Source organism: Zosterops lateralis (assembly GCF_965231275.1).
Source record: "Zosterops lateralis genome assembly, chromosome: 2".
NCBI lineage: Eukaryota > Metazoa > Chordata > Aves > Passeriformes > Zosteropidae > Zosterops > Zosterops lateralis.
The window spans coordinates 73,763,134-73,785,052 of NC_139763.1; the positions used below are offsets into that span (position 1 = coordinate 73,763,134).

Consider the following 21,919-nt stretch of genomic DNA (forward strand, 5'->3'; position numbering starts at 1 on the left):
GACATGCTGAGCCTAAATAATGCATCCAGGGTAGCTACATTACATGGAACCAAATTCATCATTTACTACTATTTTAGTCGTTATGGCAAGAGCCACGGCTACCAAACTGCAGAAGCAGCACATCCATTTGTGCTTCCAGGAGGAGAACCAGCTTAGGTTCTCCAGATGAAAAGTAACCTTGTTAAAGCCAAATCTATCCCCAATCCAATTCACCACGGGGATGTAAAAACTCTTCTTGCAGAAGGAAAGTGGTGGTTTTGAAAAGCTGCACATGAGATGGTAGCATCTCTCTTTTTTTTGCTTTTTGTGATCAACGCAGGAGAAAATGCATGTAGAGTCTGTAACAGCTAGAAAGGCTGGAGATAAAAATATCCCTCTCAAAGTGTAGGAAGGGTCAGAAAGAACCTCCTGGGTGATCAGGAGTAGCCCCTCACTGTTGAAGACACCGTGTTTAATGAGGGTATACAGTAATGTACCAACATGACAGCTATATCTGATCACCACCGTTCAGAGCTACACCTTCTGCTCCTGGCTGGCAGTGATCCTCCACAAACCTCTTCCTCTTAGGATCAGCACGATCAGTACGCTTTCTTCCCTTCTCCAGCTGAGATTTATTTATAGCCTACTTACAACCATTTGTTCTTGAGCCAACGCCATCCATTAGGGGAACTAGCGGTTCCTCCTCCTTATTGCTCACGGCTTTCTGGAGCACGATGGCATCCCCGGCCTCCCCCAGCGCGCTGGGGCCTGCGGTGCCCCGGTCACTTCTCCTCTGCCCTGGGGACCCCCAGGCCCGCAGAACTGGTGCTGCAGGGACATACGGGGGACCAGAGCTCTGGGGAGAGCCGTGCCCGTGCTGAACTGGTGCTGCAGGGACACACTGGTCCCCCGACCAGGGCTCTGGCGCAGCGCAACACCCGCCCCCCTCATGGGACCCTACAACAGCTCCCCAGTGCCCTGTCCCTGCACAGCAGTGCTCTGACCCTACAACTCCCGGACTCTGCCAGCTCCGGGACCCTGCAACACGCACCCCAGCAGTGTGACTCCCCAACAGGCCCGGCCCTGCCCCGCCCCGGCACAGCCCCAGCACTGCCCTGCCCCTGGCACAGCCCCGCCATTCCCGGGACCCTGAGGCCCCCGCGCGCCCCCAACTCCGCACCGAGCGCAGGCGCGGGCCGCGAGCGCGCGCACCGCCGCCCCCCGCCCTGCCCGTCCCCCCGCGCCCCCCAGAGGCCGCGCATGCGCGCTGCCGCCCTCCCGCTGCCAGACCCCCCCCCTTGCACCGAGAGGGGCGCGGGGCGGCCGAGGGGGCGGGGCTTCGGTGGGCGTGTCCCTGAGGGCGTGCCCCGCGCGCGGGGGGCGTGGCGCGGCGCGCCCTGTCCATGGTGCGGGTGTCGGCGCGGCGGGAGCGCGGGCGGCGGCGCGGGGCTGTATGGACGTGATGTCCCCGCAACAGGAGCACCTCGGCCCGGGCCGCTCGTCCTCGGTCAGCGGCGAGAGCAGGGGCTTCGCCGCCGCCGACAGCAAGAAGGTGAGACCGCACGGGAAAGCGTCCCCCGGCCCGGAGGTTCCCGCGGTGGGCACCGCAGGTCAGCGCGGCCCCGTCGCGCCGTCTCCCCGGGTCCTGCACGGGGGTCGGGGGAGCCGCTGGCTGGCGGCGGGAGGGGTTCGCTCACGGGCTCCCCGGGGAGCTGCGGCGGTGGCGGTGGGGCCGAGGGGCTCCTGGCGGGTGGATAGCCCGGGCACCCCGGCGGGCGGTGCAGGCACGTCCCGGGAGCGCTGGGAGGCTCCTGCCGGGTGTCCGGGGTGGGTAAAGGAGCGCCGCTGTCCCGGGCAGCCCGGGAAGGGTTCGCTGGATGCTGTTCGGTGCAGCCACAGGGTTTGCTGCAGGGATTTCCCGGTTATCCGCCGCCGAGGGTGCTGCTGCATGGATGTGCCGGAGCGATAAGGGGGATCGCTGCATGGATATCGTGGGGAAACATAAAGGGCGTTTTGCTGGATGGATTTCTGGAGGTTTTGCTCGGTGGGTGTCGGAGAGAGCTGGGGAAGGGTTTGCAGAGTGGTTATCCCGGATCTGCCGCATGTGTGCCCGGAGAGAGCCAGGGAAGGGTTTGGTAGGGATGGGGGTGTTTGGTGGCTGCTCCCGCACGTGCTCTGTGAAAGATAAATATAAGGAGCTTCCTGAAGAAACACCTTGTGCAAAGTGTGTACAACTGGTAGCGGAAGAGTCTCGTTTCATCTTCAGAACTGGTTGTAAAATCTGTTCGGTGTCTCAGATTGCTGTTCAGCGTGTGACACAACCCAGTGCAGAATGCTCCCTTCTGCACTCAGCCGAGCACTTGTTTCTGCCTTCTAGTTAGCTGTAATAACCAGATTCCTCCTGCTGTATAAAACAGGAATTCTTTTTTTCTCTTGGGTTTAGCAAGTGCTGTAGTGTTTTTCTATCCAAAGTAGAGCTGGTACCTTGCTGCCTTGCACATTTTGCTTCACAATGGCATTTAAATCTATTCACTGCCTTGTCGTTAGAGGTGCACTTCAGGCGACTGCTAAATAGGCTGGCAGGATTAGAATGACTGGCCAGGTTTCAGTGTCCCTAAGTAAATCTGCCCACCTGGTGACAATTGATGATGGTGATAAAGTCTGAGCTCGTGTCCAGTCCTGTGGCTAAGCAGTCACTGGGATTTTGCTGGCCGTGGCACAGCAGTGCAGAGGGAAGTCCTGAGGATGTGTCTTTTGGGGCTGGGAGGTGATGCTGTGTGTTTTCATGGGTTGTGTCCCACCAAGCCACATAGTGCTCCAGCCTGTCTGCAGCCCTGGGGAACCTCTTCTTATGGCAGCTGCTGTCAGTGGTGGAGTGGTTGCCTGGAGAGAGTTTGGCCAAGATTTCTACTACACTTTGCTGCAGTTAATACCTGATTGGTTTCTGAGCTGGGCATGTGATACACCTACACAGGGTGGTGGAGTACCTTCTGCTGCCCAGCTGAACAAAATGTTGGAGTAGATACCCTCTCCAAGTACTGTGATCTAATTCGAGATGGCTACATGTGCAGCTTTGATTTTTATCAAATGTTTATTTCATTTTTGCTGAAGACCATGTACCTTCCAACCTGGCCCTGATGCTAGGCACCCACCTGAAATGAGAAGTTATGTTCAAGAACGTTCTTATTGTGCAAGTTTCACTTCATTATTCAGCATTCTGAGGACAAATATTAATGGTAGCACTTGTGTTTCCTATTCCTGCTCCAAAGAGCCCACAGTCAAAGGAATGCAGACCTTGTTTTTGCCAACGCTGACAAGAGAGCAGGGATATTACTTTTTACGGATCTTGGCAGCCCTTTTGGAATTCCTCAGCGTGGAGGCACATGCAGTGGGGGTACAGATGGAGATCCTCCTGTGGAGAAGCAGCTTGAGACCCTGGCTGGGCCCTGCAGCATATGGCAGCTTTGTACACCATGCACAGCCAACACAGGCAGCCACCAACATCCAGCCAACAGCTCAGCTGCTTGTCCATGCTTGTGGTGCTTCCTTGAGACTACTAGCATGCCACCTCTTTTTGCCTCTCTGAGGAAGAAGATTCCTACCTTTATCCATGTACAGGAGAGGAGTATTCCTAATTTTGGCTGAAGCTGGATGTCAGTGACAGTTCAAATTTTTCTTTTACTATTTGGTCCTTTGGACTGTATATATATATATATCGTTGTTTTCTTCTGGTCTGTGCCAAAGCATAATTTTTTTCACAATACAGAAAATCTTTTTTTGGTACCAGGGAGATTGCCTTGTTTGTATTGGTGACATATAGTGAAATGGAAGAATATGTTGGCAAGAAATCAGTTTTGATACTGGTGACACAGCATGTCAAATTAAACAGTTTTGTTGCAAATATGTATTTAACATCCACTGTTTTACTTTCTGGCAAAAGCTACCCCTAAATATGTGATGCTAGGTGACCACTGAACCTTTCTCCCTTTTTATTATCATATATTTTCTCAAATTAGCTGAATTTTGCTGCATTGTTCTGTGGTTTTTCTGAACTCCTACTTCATCATCGGCTTGGCTGTCAAAACAAAGGTGAAGGATCATGTGCTTGATCACACCACAGAACCAGAACAGGGACAGAAAATGTCTGGGGCTTTTTTCATGTATTTTATGTGACCATTTAAACTAATATCCTGGAAACGTTTCTTTGCCTATTCTTGGCATGCAAAGTAATTTGCGCTGCTAACCTACCTCAGTCTGTGGGAGGTTCTCTCTGTTAAATGCTTACAAGGCACTCAAGACACTCTGCTAAAAGGTGACATTGAAGCACAGTGTTTTAGTTAATGCTTTTGGAAATTTCTGGGCTAGTTTCCCTCCTTTACTGGACTTACTGGACTTACTGGAGTCACTATGTGTGATTGACCTACAGGGAAGTTCTGTATTGATTGTTAGCTTAGCAACCAATACCAGTAAATTGATGCAATTCTGAAGTGGACTGAAGTAGCACTAGTGAAAGTGATTATAGTGATAGAGCTTATCTCTACAAATTTGTCAAAACAAGCTATGCAGCAGAGGTGTCTTTTATGCCAATGTAACTGTGTCAGTGGCAGCAGCTGGGTCATTTAAACTATATTTATAAGTTCCTGGTGTTTCACTTCTCTGTTTTCAGAGGGGCTAGATTCCAACCAACCCTGAATATTTTACACAAAACAATATCTGGTAGCACAAGGAGTCACTCCTAGGATTTTTGCTGCCTCCTTGAAGATCTTTAATAACTGCTTAAAATGTTTTGGAGGCTCAGCAATTTTTTATATTTACACCTACAAAGTGTGAAAAATTGTAGCATTTATGGTATGAGACTTGAAATCTGGCAATTCCATCACCACAAATATGTGTTTCTTTGTGATTCTGATCACAAATGCAGCAACAGTTTACTGGCAGGGAAAAGAGATTTGTAGTGTTCCTCAACAGTGTATTAAATGGATAAATTCAAGCAAATTAATGGCATTGGAAGAGTAATCATGCATAACCTTCATTCCTTGTTTTACTCTGAAAAGATGAATCAAGTATGTATTTGCCATTGTATTTTATGATACCTTGATCTCATGCCAATATATGTATGGTTTTTTTAACATAAATTTCCTTAAGCAGAGATTTCTTCTTCCTTCGAGACTCTGTCCTGTTTACTATGGTCCTGGCTGAGGATCTGGTGGGTCGTTTCTAAAATCACACCTGGTAGTGCTGGAAATTTCAGACACATAGGAGCACTTCTGGCACTGTTTAGTGAAGTGATGAACAATTCCTATCATCCTGCAGACATATCCTGTAGCTATTTTGTCTCCGATGAGTTCTGAAAAAGCCCCTACTTTAATGAAATCACCCGTTAAGTGGGTCCTTAGGTTAAAATCACCTTGGTAGCCTGTGCTGGCTTATGGTAACTTACTCTTGTGATGTGCCTCTTGGTGCTGCTGTAATTACTTACAAATTAGTGTTAGCAATCCTTCATTTCTCGGTCCATGAGAGAAACTGAAAATGATGCAGAAAACAGTGTGTTCTAGTTATTGAGTTTCCTATTCCTGTGATTTTTGTTTGCCCCTGGTGATGGTAGTAGGGAAGAGAGGGGCACAATAGGTCATGTGGGATCTAATACTCAAGAACCGCAAATAACAAATTATTGCCTCTTTACTTAATGTTGTTTGAAGTATGGATGTGGAATGGAGGAATGTCCTCTCTCTGTCATCTGTAAACTTCTCCTGAGAAAGCCTTTATGTATAGAAAATGGGGCAGAATTTTATCCATGTATTAACCTTCCTGCTTTGTGGCAGGCTTGAAAAGAAAAACACTGGCCTTCAACAAGAGCACCACAAACAGAGTCACTGGTCTGAGCAGTGCCCTGACTCACCTTAGGACCCATAAGAAACATACTTGATGTTCCCCTTCTTTATGATGTTTCTACTAATCTTTCACATCTTCATCTTGTGGTGTAGATGAATTGCATCTTTTGAAGACATCCATATCAGTGCTTCCAAAGATTTATATCCTTCAGGAAGTAGTTGGTGAAACATGTTTTGCTCTTAACTCCTTTTATCCATTTTTCTTTTTGCTCTGAGATGGCCTTCAGTCTTTGCTGTGCTCTCTAGCAGCTGCTGTTCTATGATGATGTGGTTTTGGTTCCACTGTGTTGATAGCTCTTTTCTCTTGTGCTCCTGCAATTGTTTTCTCCACAATTACCCATCCAAAAATGGCTTTCTTTCTAGGAAGGTCCTTGTAAGTAAAAGTATTCTGCCAGCATAAACAAAAGCACATAGTTTTGTCACCTGCTCTGCCTTTATAGTAAATGGTCTCTCTGTGGGACCTACATCTCTGCTGCTTGAGCCAGCAGTTCAAATGCAGTCATCTTCTCACCCTGTTTATGAGAGCTCAAGAATGTTATAGGCCAGCACAGGTCCATTTCTTGCTTTAACAAAATATAAGAGATTATAGTTATTTTTGGTACTTTTTAATAACTCTAGTCTGTAAGTCTGACAAATACTGGATTATAGTATGTAGGAAAATATAATCTATTGCCTCTCATTAGTGGCCCAGTGATACAGGGGTAAGAGTGATGCTCATTTGCCCTGGAAAATTAACTGCTATATGCTGGGGGTTGTTTTGACTCTTTCATTGTCAGGCTGAACTTTGCCTCCCACATTTTGGTAAGGATTTGTTGTCTGTGCTTTGGTTCATATCTAGCTAAACCAGGAGCATGTGCCACAGGTATGTTTTGTTGCTCAGACAACAAGAGCAGAGTTTGCATGGGTGAAATCCCTCACAGTTATTAACTTAAATGTATTTAGAGAGTAGGATTTGTTAAAATCAGACTTCCTTTTATTAGGAAAATAAAGCAGTGAAAGGAAGAGCTTAGCCACTTGAAAGCAATCCTCAGCTCGAGGCATTGGCAGATCTGAGGGTTGTCCCTGTCACCCAGTTAAATGACCCAGGCAGATGTCCCAGCCTTGACCCATTTTTGGAGTGAGCCTGTAAATCAGGAGCCTGAAATCCTTCAGTGTCTGAGGAAGCTTTAACAGGGTTATCTGCACATTGCTGAGGAGGCATTTCTGCTGTGTTTACCTGTCACTCAGGAACTAAATAAATTTTTCCACTGTTTTGTATGAATCTCTTAAACAGACATCAGATAACATTGTTTTCTCATCTTAAGCTCAAAGCACTGCAAGAAGACAGTTTTTCCCTGTGTTACTGGGCACATATATTTTTCTGTTCCCTGTCCTTTGCTCAGATAGCAAGAAGAGGGTTGATGAGGATGAACTCTATTTTCTTGGTCACCCTACTTTTCTTTTACAGTCAGTGGAGGAAAACTTCTTCAGACATGATGAACTGTGCCCTAAATTGTCCTTTTCTCTCTGATAGCTATAAAAGGAGCACAGGGCAAACAGCTCAGGTGTGTGAGTCAGAGGCTGGGGAGAGGAGTCTTCCTCTGTGTGTCTGAACATGGCATGGGTCAGGCAGCACAACCTGGCAGTGTGGGCAGTGTGTTCCCAGGGAATCACCATGCACAGTCTCTGTCTGAACCTGCCTACTCTGACCTCCAGCGCATCTGCAAGAGCTGCAGCAGCATGTCCACTCACTGCATAGGTTTTTAACTTCTCTAGATACTTGAAAATATTATAAATACTCTGTTTGCATTACTTAAGTTACTTGTCATGACAAAGTAAATAGTAAGTATCATTACTTTTTTCATACATTCTTTATTTAATTCACGCTCTGCCATTCTCTTTAGAAGCGCAATATAGTAAAGTGATACACATAAAGTGCAGGAACAGTTCCATTTTTTTTGATCTTACCATGTGTTATCTTTTCCACAGTGGCAATCAATATTGTAACTGGGCAATATATTAATTTATATAAATTTCTTATAATACCGTCATCCACTTCAACTGCGAGGCAAAATTAGTTGAATGCTGGCATCCAGGAATAGAGTTTTCCTCCAGCTGATGACTTGTAAGATACTTGTGCAAGTTTTACTGTAATCCATAAGGGTTGTGATTCCTGAGGAGAGACAGCGTATTTTCAGTGATGGTTTGCAAGCTTTCTGTCCTCAGCATGGTGGGCTGATCTGCTTATAAACCACCTACCATCACAGTTTACAGAACAGTGTGTCAGCTTGTAGGTCTGATCAATAGCTGGTGTAAATTCATTATTTTCCAGTCTACAGGCCTATGACATTTTTATACCAGATGAGAAACTGGTCAAATACTATCACCAGTCCAACAACTGAAAATGCAAAACCTTTTTGTTTCTGTTAAAAAGTCGAGACAACCATGACCAGAAATGCAGAAAGTATGAAGTTAAACCTGAATTGGAGGAGAGGAGGCAGGAACTCAAGCTTTTGAATATGAGGAAGACAGAAATAACTCTAGTTTGTTCTGACTGACACAAGATTATCATCTTTGCATCTGGCACACTGTAAACATTCATTATAGATACTGATTTTATGATACATTTCACATGGGTGTGACTCAGGCAGCAAGTATGAGAATTTCTGTCTGTGTTGACCTTTCTAATATTTACATGAAAAAAATAGGAGGTAATGATGTGGGACACATGTTGAGAAATGCTTCTCTGTGTTCCATGCTTAGATAATTGGTCAGTGCATCTCCTTTTCCTCCCAAACATCTGCTCTCACTACAGCTGTTCAGGATATATATCTCCTCCACATTGCCATTCTTGCACATAATAAAAGCAGTAAAAATGAGGATAGCAGGCAACTGAATCCAACTTAACGAAAAGTGAATTTATTGTCTGCCTTCTCAAGTGAATCAATTCAAGTTGTCATGATGGTCACTTATTTTCTCTTCCCAAACTCTGTACATAGCAAAATAAAAAACCCCACCCCTTTCTGTCTGTAATCAATGTCTCTGCGTAATGTGTTTATTTGCATAGAGCTGACCTGACTCACTTGAGTGCTGTGAAAATTTTCCTTTTCTCATCAGTGCTCTTTTTATGTTTTGAGGCTATTTTTTTTCTGCTAAGATTTGCTTAGTAGCTGTGCTAAAAGTTTGCCCAGAGAGGCTGTGGAATCTCATCCTTGGAGATAACACAGACCTGGACTAGGGGTGGCCCACAGTGGCCTGGCTGAATGGGTCTGGGTGTCAGCAGGTTCAGAGAGGCTGGATCACAGACCTGCTGGGATCCCCTCTGACCAGGATTATTTCTGCCAGTTATTTGAGCTCTTACTAAACTTGCTGTAGTCTAGACTTCACTTTGGTCTTCAGACATTTGAGTCAAGACTAGAATCTCACTGGCACAGGTGCTATTCAGCGCTGCTAACCCAAGCATGAAAAAAAAAAAGCTGTAATTGCCATAGATTTTAAAATACTGCAATTTTTTCCAGTGGCTTTCTTTTTAGACCTGAAGATCTCTTTGAAAACATAACCAGACTTCCACTGCATTTGCAGGAGCTGAGATGCTCCAGTTTTTACCCCCCAAAGCCACCTGCCCAGTAATGAGTAAATTGCAGTAAATTTCCCACTGGGAGTTGATGCTTTATATAAACTCCTAAAATCTGCCTGTTGTGTGATACATGTGGCTGGTCCTCTGTAGCATATTACACTGCATTGTTACACAGGTCTCTTTTTGCCTTCGTGTTTGCAGGTATGCTACTTTTAAAACTTCTAATAGCTTTTCAGATTTGCTAGCAGTTAGACAAACAGATTTAATTCACTGGAACAATTTATCTTATTTATTTATTTAAAAATCCCACTATTAGAAGTGAGCATCTCTTTTATTAGTCATCTTTTATTATCCAGTTATAGTCCAACTGGAGACAGCTAAATGTTCCCAGACTTAATTTAGCAGTCTTGAGAAGGTTATTTTTTATAAAATAGGGAGGAGGGGATAATTTTTAAAGGTGAATTGAAATTACACAGTTGATTTCGTAACAATTACTGCACAATAGCTGTAACTGAGTGACAAAACAAACAAGCGTGCTCTACATCAATAAAGAGAGAACCAAAAAAGTGGCACAATAACAGATGGACTGCACTGAGTACAAGTGAGTAAAATACATAGAGTTCAATTTCTCCAGGGGGAGCACCCTGTGCATCTGCCCAAACAAAATGTATCCCACATCCAGCATATACTGGCAGAAGAATCAGTTGTTCCGACTGTCCTGACATATTTGTCCTGGTAGTCAGTGGTTATTTTTGGTACAAAGGAAGAGAGTAATGCTTTGTGATTAGCTGACAACAGAGACTTCAGGGCTGTCAGAGGTTCACCTGTTTGTGGGCTTTCAGTGGTGGCCAGGGCGGTGTAAGGTACCACTGCATCCTTGGATATTCTCCTGTCAGGGCCTCAGGAAGAGTTTGACCCTGGTTCTTTTGTTCAGCAGTTTATTCTGAAAAGTATTTGAGCTAAAAAAGGTAACAGCCACCCGTCTGGTGGAAGGTCAGTGAGAGGAAAGGTCGTGCACCGTGGCAGCAGGCTGCACAACCGGTTCAAGACAGCCCTCCAGGGTTAGGGCCAGGACTACTCAATCCTGCTTCTGGCTGCAGGAGGAAGAGAAGACTGAATGCATCGTGGTGGATACATTTGCGTTCAGGGAAATGTGTGTTTTTGAATCTTCTGGGTGCTTTTGAAAATTTCTGCCTCTGGGGAAAATGGTGGTGTTTATTTACTCAGTATTTTTATTGTAGTATTCAACTTCACTGACTAGAAATCCATGCTCCCTTGTTAGCTACTGACATTTTAATCTCTTCCTTGTGCTTTTTCTTCTTTTTCCCTGCGGTGTTCTCTGTCTTTGAGTGTCTCCTTTTTCTCATCTTCTTCCTAGTTTTGTGCTAACAACTGTCCTGCCTCTCCCTATTTTATTTTCCTCATACATAATCAGGAATGGAAAAAATGTCATTGTTGACTACTGAGGAGCAAGATATAGTGCTCCAGATAGATTACTAGGGAAGGAAAATGCCCTCATCTCTGAAGATGTGTTAAAAAGAGTAGCCTAATGCAGCATGTAAGGTCAGGTGGGTAGAATCCAAACCTTAATTAATGGTAGATGTCAGGTCTGACACAGAAATGTATGAAGCATTTGAAATTTAAACCACTGCCTGGATATTTGATAAATTTAAAGTACAATAAATTACTGAAGGAAAGAAAAGTGGTTGAGGACCAGCTCTAGGTGTTTACTTTTTGTGTGCAGGGTACCTCAAGTATCTGTGTATAGACACTAATTTTCAACTTTTCTTTACACCGGCTTTCTGGTAATACTCCTGCTTTTCTTACCATGTGATATTTTCCCCCTCCAGGGTTGCTGAGGGCAGTAACTTAGTCTTTTTCCCATGGTCTGAAATTGGAGTCTGGCTGTGACCAGTCTATACATGCAGTTACTGTTCTGAATCTCACCTGTGATTTCATTTTGTTTCTCTTTCCAATCAGAAAATGAAGAGTTTGGCCCAAAGACGCCAGTCTGCACCATCTTTGATCTTTGTCAAAGCACTCAGCAGATCTAGATCGGCCTCAAGGTAAGTCAGTGAGTTTTGCTGGCTGTACTGTTTTGGCAGTTTCTCAGCCCTAAACTTCAAATGTTTTTGAACTATTGTCCACACCAGGTTTTTGAACACAGTTCAGGCTCCTTGGTAGCTGCACAGCTGTAAAGCCTGCTGAAAGATGTGACAGAACCAGCCCGGGCACAGGGCTGAGCTCCTAGAGGGGGTTTCCCCAGTGCTGCCACATGGAGCTGTTTCTACCTGACTGGGTGGGCCGGGCTGCTCTGCAGCTCCTAACCGGGCATGGGACATTTGAGCTGCTCAGCTGTGAGCAGTTTGTGACTGGCTGTGATTGCCTGCTGTAGAGGCAGCATGGGCAGAAGAAGATGAATGCTTGTTGCCTTGGACACTTCCGCAGTGTCAGGCGTAACTCAGGATTGTTCATTGTAGAATTGCACAATTGAATTTAAGCTGAGATTCTTCCATCATTGCCTGCTGCATGGTAAAGGCTCTCCAGGGCTCTGGAAGCACCTGCTGATTTAGGACAATGCTGTGGGCTGGTGATCGCAGCCTTCCTCTGTCCCATATTAGCACTTGTGATGCTGAATATGTTGATGTTAAGCATTCAGCCTTTTTTGTCCTTGTCTTCTGCCAGAATCAGCTATCCTCCCTCCCTCCCTCCCTCTCCTTCCTCCAATGTAAACCTGCCATAGAAACTGAAGTTTCTGTAGAGCTAGTTCCCTGTCCAGCCCCAGCCCTGACCTGCCATTTGAACTGCTCTGCATACATAACTTTTTTCTCCCTGCACTACAGTTCATTAGACTTTAAACTTACAAAATGTGTTTATCAAGAAGTAAACCATCTGGTAGGCTGTTAATGCTTCCAGCTGTGTATTGCTCTTTATGAAGAAATGTTATTGAGGGAAATAAAAGTATGGCTTTGTAAGGATTTTTTCCTACTCTGTGGTGTGTTAAGTAATCAGTACGTGAGCTTTGGAAAGTTTTTTGTCTTTGATCTAGTTAATACCTGGTTTGACATCATGCAGAATTCCACAGTATTTCAGAAACTTGTGAAAGTATTCTGTGAAAAAATCAGAGTTGTAAAATAGGAAAGTCAAAATTAATTCACCTGCTGGCATTCAGACATGAATATTTTTCTTCAATTCTGCTTTTTCAGTTTACTTTATTGCCTGCTCCATAAGTATCAGAAATCAGAAATAGCTGGAGAGACAATGAGTGTAATACACACTGCATTTTCACCTAAGAATTTCCTGCTTTCTTGAGTGTCTTGCTTGAATAGCCCGCGTCAAAATGATTTCCAAATCTACTGTATGAAAAGATTCTTTTGTAAGGCCAGTTGGCAGAAACTGTCTGGTGGGGAGGACCAAAGAGGGGAATGCATCTCCTTGTTCCACAGTAAGCAATGCTTATCCAACACAACAAATGATGCTGTTTTCACAACTGATGGATGCTGCCTCAGTCATGTCTGTCCTCTGCTTGTGGCATGCAAAATTTAGCTGCCACTGTTGTTTTGAGCTGAAGTCTGTGGCCTTTGTGAGAAGTCTTAGGGAAGTTTGAGGATGCTGGAGTCAGAGCAGGTGATTTTGTAGCTTCAGAGTCTTCCAGTTTAGAGGGTGACACTTTGGATGGTGTTTGTTACTGTTCACAGGAGCAGCAGTTCTCACCTGTGCCTGACTTCTTTGTTGGACTGTGCAAAGCACATTCCTCTTCATCAGCAAAGTGATGGATGAGTTTGATCTTTCCACTCAGTTTGTTGTGTAAATGCTTAACTCTGGTGAAGTGCTTTCTCTGAAGGAGAGCTGAAGAGCAACAAAATGACTTCTCATGTTTTCTAATCTCCTCCAAATGTTTTACCTCAGACCTGTCTCTGCTCTTAGTTCTTAGAGACACAGCCAGTCTGCAAAATCTATTATTCTTCTCTGGCAGTGAACCTTAATACTGGGACTCCATAACACTTACTTGTTAATGGTTGATTAATGAGTTGTAGATAATAAAGCTCCTATCTGAAGTTAACAAACATCTGTGAGGGATTTATTTGAATACTCTCACCTCAGCAGCTGGCTCACCTCAATATTTGTTGAAATTAATGAACAAGTGCAAAGTTTAAAAGGGCAGGAAATACTTAGAAGCCAAGTCAGTTTGTATTTTTATACCACTTTATATGTCAGGTGCCCCTGGTTTATATACAGGGCACTTTCATAAAATGTAGTGGCACTTTGGACAGACTTACTCTGGGGCATTTTAAAGTTTATTAATGCTATTTATTCAAAGAAACCATGGTGACATCTGGAGATGGCTATTTAGCTTTCAGAGGACTAAGGTTTTTGATGGTGGTGTTATCTCAGCTGTGATGACACAAGGATGTGAGCAAGACAAGATGATCTAGCTGGAAAAAACAGATGCTTGTTCGTGCCATTGTCCTCTTATCCCATCCTGAAAGAAAAGTAAGTCTTGGGTGCTTAAAAGCTTGTAGTCTTTTTCTCCAGCTATATCATTTGGTTTAATGAACAGTCAGCTTTTTTTTACAAATCTTGCCTTGCCCTGTCAATCATACAGAAGGAGTTACATGATAGAAGAATCATAGAAGAATTCTGGGATGGCTGTATGGCATGCTGGTGTGCAGAAGGAAAACTGTGCTGTAATCCATGCCTCACTTGACTTCTACCGGCAGGCAAAAGAGAAACACAGTAAATAGTACAGATATTATAGTGGAATTTGGGCCAAGAGATGAAAATATGTAGACCACCATTCCCACCTGGTTTTGTTTCTTCTCCTTTTTTTTCTGTACAGCCTCTTTTTCCTCACAAAATTGTGATGAATAGCCAGGTAAAGACTGTTCCACATCATCAGATGTACTCTTTGGAAGCACTGTGAGCAAGGTTATTGTAGAAATAAATTGGAGAAATAAGCTTCTGGTATTTTTCTTGGCTCATATTCAGGTGCGGAAAAAATAAATTTGATTGTTAACTCCGTTAATGTGTATAAAATCTGCAAAGGATTTGGGTTAGTTATGTTTGTTCCCGGACTTGTTCTGCAGTTGTAATTTTCCTCTTACTTTTTCTTGGTATCTTTTAGTGAAACCTGTACAACTTAATGATACAGTTCAGTGCAAAACAAATTACATGCTTGAAACAGAAATGTCTGAGGCCTGGATTTAAAGCATCAGGTATTGTCATCTCAAATAATTGATACAGAATAATAAAGGCTTGTTTCAAGTCAAATTTTCAGCTTTTGTTCTGCTGTCCTTCAAAACAATTTTCACACATGACAAACCCCAAGTTTTTGCTCTGCATTGGTGGTCTTCTGGTTGCATCTCTAGTGTTTCACAGGGACAGCCAAACTCTGTGCTGCAGTTGCCAGCAGCTTCCCCTTTTCTATTGCACACCTCAACAGATCTTTGAAAGTGATATTTTTACATGCTGAAACTAAGTAATATAATCTCACAGTTTCTGAGTCTGGAAGACTATTTAAAGATCTGTGTGTCTACACATTAAAGGTGTAAAATACTGAAAATGTAACAACTCTTTTTTTACAGTATGAAGAGTGTTTATGATGTTATTTTGGTGTAAGCTGGAAGCACAGGCTGTTTTAAAAAAAATACCCAAAGGATATTTTTTAGAAAGTGTTATTAATAAATCCCCAAAGAACCTAAAAAGGAAGTTCCTAAAATGTTACCCCTGTCCAATTTTGTTGTGTGGCTTTTATGGTTGAAGAAGTGGAAGGTAAAAACTGAAGATTTCACAAGTTTCCAAGGTATTTTCTCCCCTTTTTTGCATAGAAATAATGTTATGCCATTCACAGAGAGGCTGTTTTTTCTTCTTCCAGTGCACAGTGATTCTGGCGTGTCATCTTCTAGGGGTCCTGTGCCAAAGGCTAAATATCCCAGATAACGAAGATCATATGTGTAATCTAGTAATACATTCCACTTGGCACGAGTCAAATACAGACTGTTCCCAGAGTCCTGGACATTGTGTTTTCAGGGTTTTAGTCAGAAGATATGTGGATGATCCAAGCTGTGTGACTAGAAGAAGACAAAAATAGGGACTTTTAATAAACGTAGGTTGCCAGAAGGCCTTAACTGTCTCTTTTTCAAGGGGAAGATGAGTAGTTGGCGCTTCAGGCAAAACCGATGGCAGGGAGGAAGGGGATGAAAGTCCATTACAAGTAACCAACCAGCTTGTTAGATAGGTATTTCAGCTGCGATAATTCTGCTTGTTCTGCAGTCATATCCATGCTGGTGAATAGTTTTGCCTCACAGTGTCCTCTCTGTGAGGTGTGTTTGGTGGCGAGGCGATGGCGGGGGAGCGCAGGCCCCGGGGCCGCGTGCCGTGGCCGTTTTTACCTGCTGGCTCAGGACAAGGCCCAGTGCAGAGGCTCTGCTGCCTGCTCTCCTGCCCGCCCATGCCCAGGTGGGTGCTGCTCCTGCACGGCCCCAGGGCACCCTGGCAGCATTGGCTGGAGTGGGTGGCACTTCCCTGGTACAGGCTGCCAGGCAGAGGAGTGGCACTTGGGCCAGGGCTGCCATGGCTGGTGGGGCGATGGTGCCGCTGCTAGTGGGACATGGCTTGGGGTCAGCCCTGGAGTGGCGCAGGCAGGCTGTGCTTTGCCCGTGGGTTTTCAGGGCTGTGAGGGGCAAAGGCCATGCCGTGTGTGTATGTGCCGGTTTCCAGGTGTGCCTTCTACATGTGGTCAGTGAGGATTTGCCTCCGGAGCAGCTGCACGCCGCCGGCGGGGAGAGCAGCGCTCGGGACCGGGGAGGGAGTCGGCATGGACAGGTATCAGCCCAGCTGCCTCCAGCTGGTCGTCAAAAGGGAGGGAAAATCCTATTCCTAGACACTCAGTCAGCAAAGCAAATGAAGTTTTCTTTGCTTCTGGGTCTAATCTTTAAATCAGGATTTTTTTTTCGAGTTTTTTTATTTCATGAAAACATGTTGATGTTTTAACATTTTATGCTTAATCAGAATGAGCGGAAATCTCTGTATGAAAACTGCCCTGGATTTCTCCCCTCAATATGTCATGTATTCCTTATGTAAGGTAAGCATATATGAATTTGTAGAAAAATAGTAATTTTTTTAAAATTGCTATTTTGTATTTAATGCTCTTCCTTTTTAATGGAATTACGCGTAATTAAAACAACTTGTGATGATGTTCTACAAGTTGACAATTTCTAGTATATCTAATTCATGCTTGATTAAAGCTAATTATAATACTGGAGTATTACTTCCTTAAACCATGTGTTTGAACACAAAAGTTACTTTTACATAATAATAGCTGAGGATAAAATTTTATTAACTGTTAACAAGGTGAACTTTATGAAGCCTCAGATGGCCTTTTAACTCAGAGATGAGCAATCCTGCCCCTCTGCTGTGTTTTTTCTGTTTTGTTTTGTGTGAGTGTATGTGTGCATATGTTTGTTTTTGATAAAACCCCTCAGTTCTTCATTTACGACCTACAAACTGGCTTTTAGTGATGTTTGTACATCTGGAGATTGAAATGAGCTCTGGCTTTTGGAGATATGCTGCTTTTTTATTAAAAGGAAAGGACTAGAGGTAAGAAGAAGGAAGGCTTGGAAGCAGGGTTTTGGAGGGATTGGAGTTGAAATAAGGGATTAATTTTACAATAAATGAGTAATAGTTTAACACCAGCACCTTAAGCCGATTCCTTTTTGGAAAGAGTTGTGGCAGTATGAAGACAGTGAGGGGCAGTGCTCATCAGGATTGAGGATGCTCTGCTTGTCCAGATGTCTCAGTGTCCACACTGGCTTTTGGCTGCAGCCCATTTAAAGGACTTTTTGGATTAGGCCTTGAGGTCTGGCAGAATGCAGCTGTTGTCCAGCCATTGTGTATTGCTGATTTTAGACAGTAGAATCTCTGCCAAGTGACAGTCTGGCCAAGCAGTTTGGGCAACAGCATACCTGAGGAAATCACAGACCAACTTGCTCTGTCTGCTTTGTGATCATTTATCTTGTGTAAACAAGCAGAAAAGCTCCAATGATGTGCAGGTTGGTGTGCAGCCTCTGATGCTCTCACCTCTGACAAGGGCCAACGTTAAATATCCATTGGACTCTCCTGAGGGCTGATACCATGTTGCTTCTCCTCGTCCAGCTGCATCTTCGTGGTGCACAAAGCTGCTGGTGAGGGGCTTTAATCACATCATGGGAGTAACAGGGTATCTTCTGTGCCCATTCTTTAGTGTTTGTGTACTGGGGACTAGATCCAATAAAGGATAATAAGCCTCAAGGGCAAGACTCTAAATCCATGACAGAAAGAAAATCTCAGAGGCTTCCTGACCTCTCAAGTGCCTCTGTTCCTTAGACACTGTCCTGCTGACCAGAGAGCTTACCACACACCTGGAGTTTTGCTTTTGCACATCCCAGTACAGCATAACTGTTGGCACCACTGAACAGGTAATTATCATCATAAGGCATAGAGATATAGATGACCTTCTATCAGCTTTTTTTCCCAGCTCAGATCACTAGTGGAGTAGGAACCTCTGACTAACCTGCCCAAGTGGCTATGTGAAAAACTCATTGAATAAATATGTGGGCAGTTAGTTATGGGAGAGCAAACAGGTGCCTGTGGCTCCATGCATGTTCATAAGGAATCTGGGTCACTACACTTGCCATAGCTGGCAGCAGCAGGCACATCAATAATCACTTCACTGTAATAGGATAGTTCCTGTGCTGTAGTACAAGTATCAAGATATAATTCAAAGCCCTGGAGGCAAAGCAAAGCCAGATTTGTTCCTGTTGCAGCTGGACAGGTGAAGTGACAGTCCTGTCTTCCATGTTGGTGCCCATATTGGTCATCCCTCTTTAGAGAAGTGGTCCTTACAAACTGTAGCCAATACAGGGGCTGAGCAGATCCTCTCTTCATGTCTGTGGTGGGACCTTGTGGAGTTCACCCCACTGTGTCCCGCAGTTCATAGAATCATAGGATGGCTTGTGTTGGAAGAGACCTTGAAGATCATCCAGTTCTAAGCTCCCTGCCATGGACCGGGACACCTTCCACTAGACCAGGTTGCTCAGGGCCCCATCCAGTCTGGCCTTGAACACTTCCAGGGATGGAGTATCTCCAGCCTCTCTGGACAACTTGTGCCAGTGCCTCACCACAATCACAGTATAGAATTCTTCCTAGGATCTAATATAAACCTACCTATCTGAATTGCTTCTTCAATAATGGGAACATCGGAGCCTAAAGGGGAAGGACTATTGAGCAGTGAAACTTTGAGAGCAGTCCCACTGGTATTACCCAATAATTGAGCAGGCAGTAAACCCAAGCAATCAACTAGATAAAGCCATTTTCCTGTTGAAAGGACATGGTCACACAAGTGCCTTACTCTTGCCCATCTACAGCCTGTGTGACATATAGCTGGAGATGTTTGGGTCAGCAGAAACATGTAGGCTCACTGACAGCCATTCATGATGGTCCAGAAGGGATTTCTAAAGATGTCCACACCAGTCTTTTTACCTCATGTGCACATCAGCTTTAAATTAACTGTTTCTGTAGAGATCTGCAGAATGTCCTAGCTATTTTTTGGTAACCCAGAATTCCTGGCTGTTTTATGACCTGTGCTGAACTCTTGCTATAGACTTTACAAGAAGATGTATGAAAACCCCTTTTAAATAAAAGGCCAGTTTCATCCATGAGGTAAGTCAAAGTCAATGGAGTTGAGTCAGGCTTTTAAATGTTCCAGTTATGATTAAGTGGGATTAATTCTCCTAATTGCAACTACCACTTCTCAAAAATGTTAAGGTAGGGCAAAAACCTTATCCCTTCAGCTGACTAAAATAATACTGGGTCTCCTAGTGGGACTGAGATCCCCGAGTGCTCTCTGTATGCCTCCTCAGAATGTGTAGGAAGAAGATTGGTTGGTAGTAGCAAAGGTAGCCTGTACATCCAGGCTTCTTGTAGGCCACGAGAAGCTCCAAAAAGCCCAGGCAACTATGGTGCAGAACTGCAGAGCTGGGGTGTCAAGTTTTGGGCTTTTCTTTCCCCTCAGTTAATTCTGCTTTTTTTCCTGTGGTTTTTCTTTATTGTCTTTCTTTTTTTTTCCCCCATCCCCTCAAAGGTCACTTTTTTGGTGAATTTTTTTTTTCTTTTTTTTTGTCTGAACAATGAAGTCCCTGTTTGGGTAGACAGTGCCTGGAATGGCATTTCCCTGGTGCAACTGTAAAGAGAGAGTAACTCAAGGTGGTGCTGCTATGTCAGTCAGTAAAAATAAGTGGGAACTGCAGTGGTGAACAGAGGATTGATTCTTCCAAAGGCCAAAAAGCTTTTATTGACTTCTGCATGTGAATGTGTCCTCTCCCAAACGTCTCCCTTGTTCAAGGGGCCTTGGACCAAAACCCCTTGAACTTGTCGGCTGACTGGAGAACACCCACACTGCAAGAGCTTTTCAACGGGATTTAAATAACTTGGCCTAAATTGTTTTGTGGTGGAAATAGGCAAAATATGACCAAAACGTGTGGTGCTAATTTATACCAGTAGAGAATTTTTCCCTTGTGTTAAATTTTCAGAGAAACACCTTGCAGCTGTTTGTTAAATTAAAACAAAAAGCTTTGGAAGCAAACCAAGCCACAAGCGTGTTTCCTGTCTCCAGCCTCCACGCTATAGTGCATGCTTGCTCTGCAGAGAATATTGTCCTTTTGGCTATGTAAAAATTACTTAAGTGCAGCTTTGTTTACAGTTAAGCTGCCAAGCTTCCATCCTGAAAACTGTGAAGATTTTGTTTTAATGATGCATTTTACCCTACAGCTATGTGATATTTTACTGCCAGACTACAGAAAAGTAGTCTGTTATGTGCCTCAGCACCTGAAACATTTAGTGCAAACCACCTTATTCTTCATAATTATTTTTATTATGTTTCATAAGGTTTTGACATCATGCAGAGATGACACAAGACAGTTTTTAGAATCCTATTATAATTTAAGTTGGAATATTTTTCTCAAGATATATTGCATTAAAATCTGCACACTGAGTTTTAGAAGCAGAGGAGTGATATCCAATTTCATAAATATAAGTTTTAGCCATGATTTCTGCCCTAAATGTCCATTTGTCATATTTATTTGAGTAAAACTTGCTCCCAATCTCAATTAATATACCTCTTCCTTTCATTGTCCAGGCTTGTGCTTGCCCTTGCAGTGCTGGAGAATGAGTTGCAGCACATTTTGGTTTGAAGTCTTTGTGACCCTGTTGGGGCTCACTGCTTGACCTTGGGTATAATTTTCTGAGGTCCAGCTGTTTGCCTGTGTAGAGTGAGGACAGTCCTGTGAACTGAGGCTGATCCGTGCCCCGGGTCAGAGGAACTCCCTATGAGATCCAAGGGCACAGTCCATAAGGGAAAATGCAGGGTGAGAGGTGGCTGCTCCCTATTTGTTCAAATACATTACTTGTAAAAAAGAAGTTGCAGCCAGTAAAGGACACTTGTAAAGTAGAATCAGGCATTGTAAAACTTTGCAACTAGTGCTCTTTGAAAACCAAGCAGATCTCACTTGTTTCATGGTACAAAAGCTACCATACCCACAACGGTAATAGCCTAGGGGACTTTAAAGGAGTGCTGCAGAAAATAGACCTGCTATTTCTGGAATGCTGCACTGTTTTCACAAAGTGCTGCTTCAACTGCATAAGATTTGCCAAAGATAACAGCATGCAAACATGCCCAGCATCCTCAGAACGAAGCTCCCTTGGCATAGCAGGGATCAATTGACAGCAGATTTTCAGAAATGGGTTGGCAGCCCATGTGATTAAGGGAGTTTTATGCTTGTTTATTAAAGTCCCTTCTATAAATACTCCGTGTAAGTTTACAACTGCGTACTGACTTTGTGCCGGCCCACGTCTTACCTATCACCTTCCTGGAAAACACTCCTACCTTCAAGCTCATACTTTTTGTGCTTTCTTTTGCCTTCCAAGTATAATTGTTATTTATTGCAATAAAGTACAAATGTAGATGAAGTGCATATTGAGGATCACAGTGATTTGAAGTGGGTAGATCCTGAGCGTGTGGGTGACTTGCTGAGGGCACTGGTTGTGGTTTGGAGGCAGTGACAGAAAGGAGCAGTTAGCACCTTTAAAAATTTAGAGGTTTTTATATCTCTATTTCTATATATATCTATAGCTATAAATATCTGCCTGTCTAAGTAGGGCTCTGAGCTGCAGATTGCTCTGTGTGGGTGAGCCTTGTCTGAGTTACCTTGTTCATGGCAGTGGGAGCTGTGAATGCTCGTTCCTGAGGCCAGCAGGGTTTGCATGGTGGTGCTGAACAGGCAGTGGAGATGATGGAGCAGGCTGGACTGAGCAAGTCATGGGAAATGGGCATGGCTGTTGGCGTCCCTTTTTTCAGCTCCTTACTCCATTTATAGATAGTTTGTGCCAAGCCAGAAGCCATCACAAGGACATCTCCGGATAGATAGCATTATTGAGGAATAATGTGTTGTATCTCCCT

At 44.0% G+C, this 21,919-nt stretch overlaps 1 protein-coding gene across 1 annotated transcript in view; it reads left to right on the plus strand.

Moving 5' to 3' along the window:
• Positions 1 to 1,427: 1,427 nt before the first annotated feature.
• ARHGAP20 (Rho GTPase activating protein 20) overlaps positions 1,428 to 21,919 on the plus strand; it is a 57,567-nt gene continuing 37,075 nt past the window's right edge. The window contains exons 1-2 of the mRNA XM_083855187.1: positions 1,428 to 1,531; positions 11,407 to 11,492. Coding sequence (XP_083711313.1) covers positions 1,433 to 1,531; positions 11,407 to 11,492 — 185 coding nt within the window. The 5' untranslated portion in view covers positions 1,428 to 1,432. The remainder of the gene's footprint in view (positions 1,532 to 11,406; positions 11,493 to 21,919) is intronic.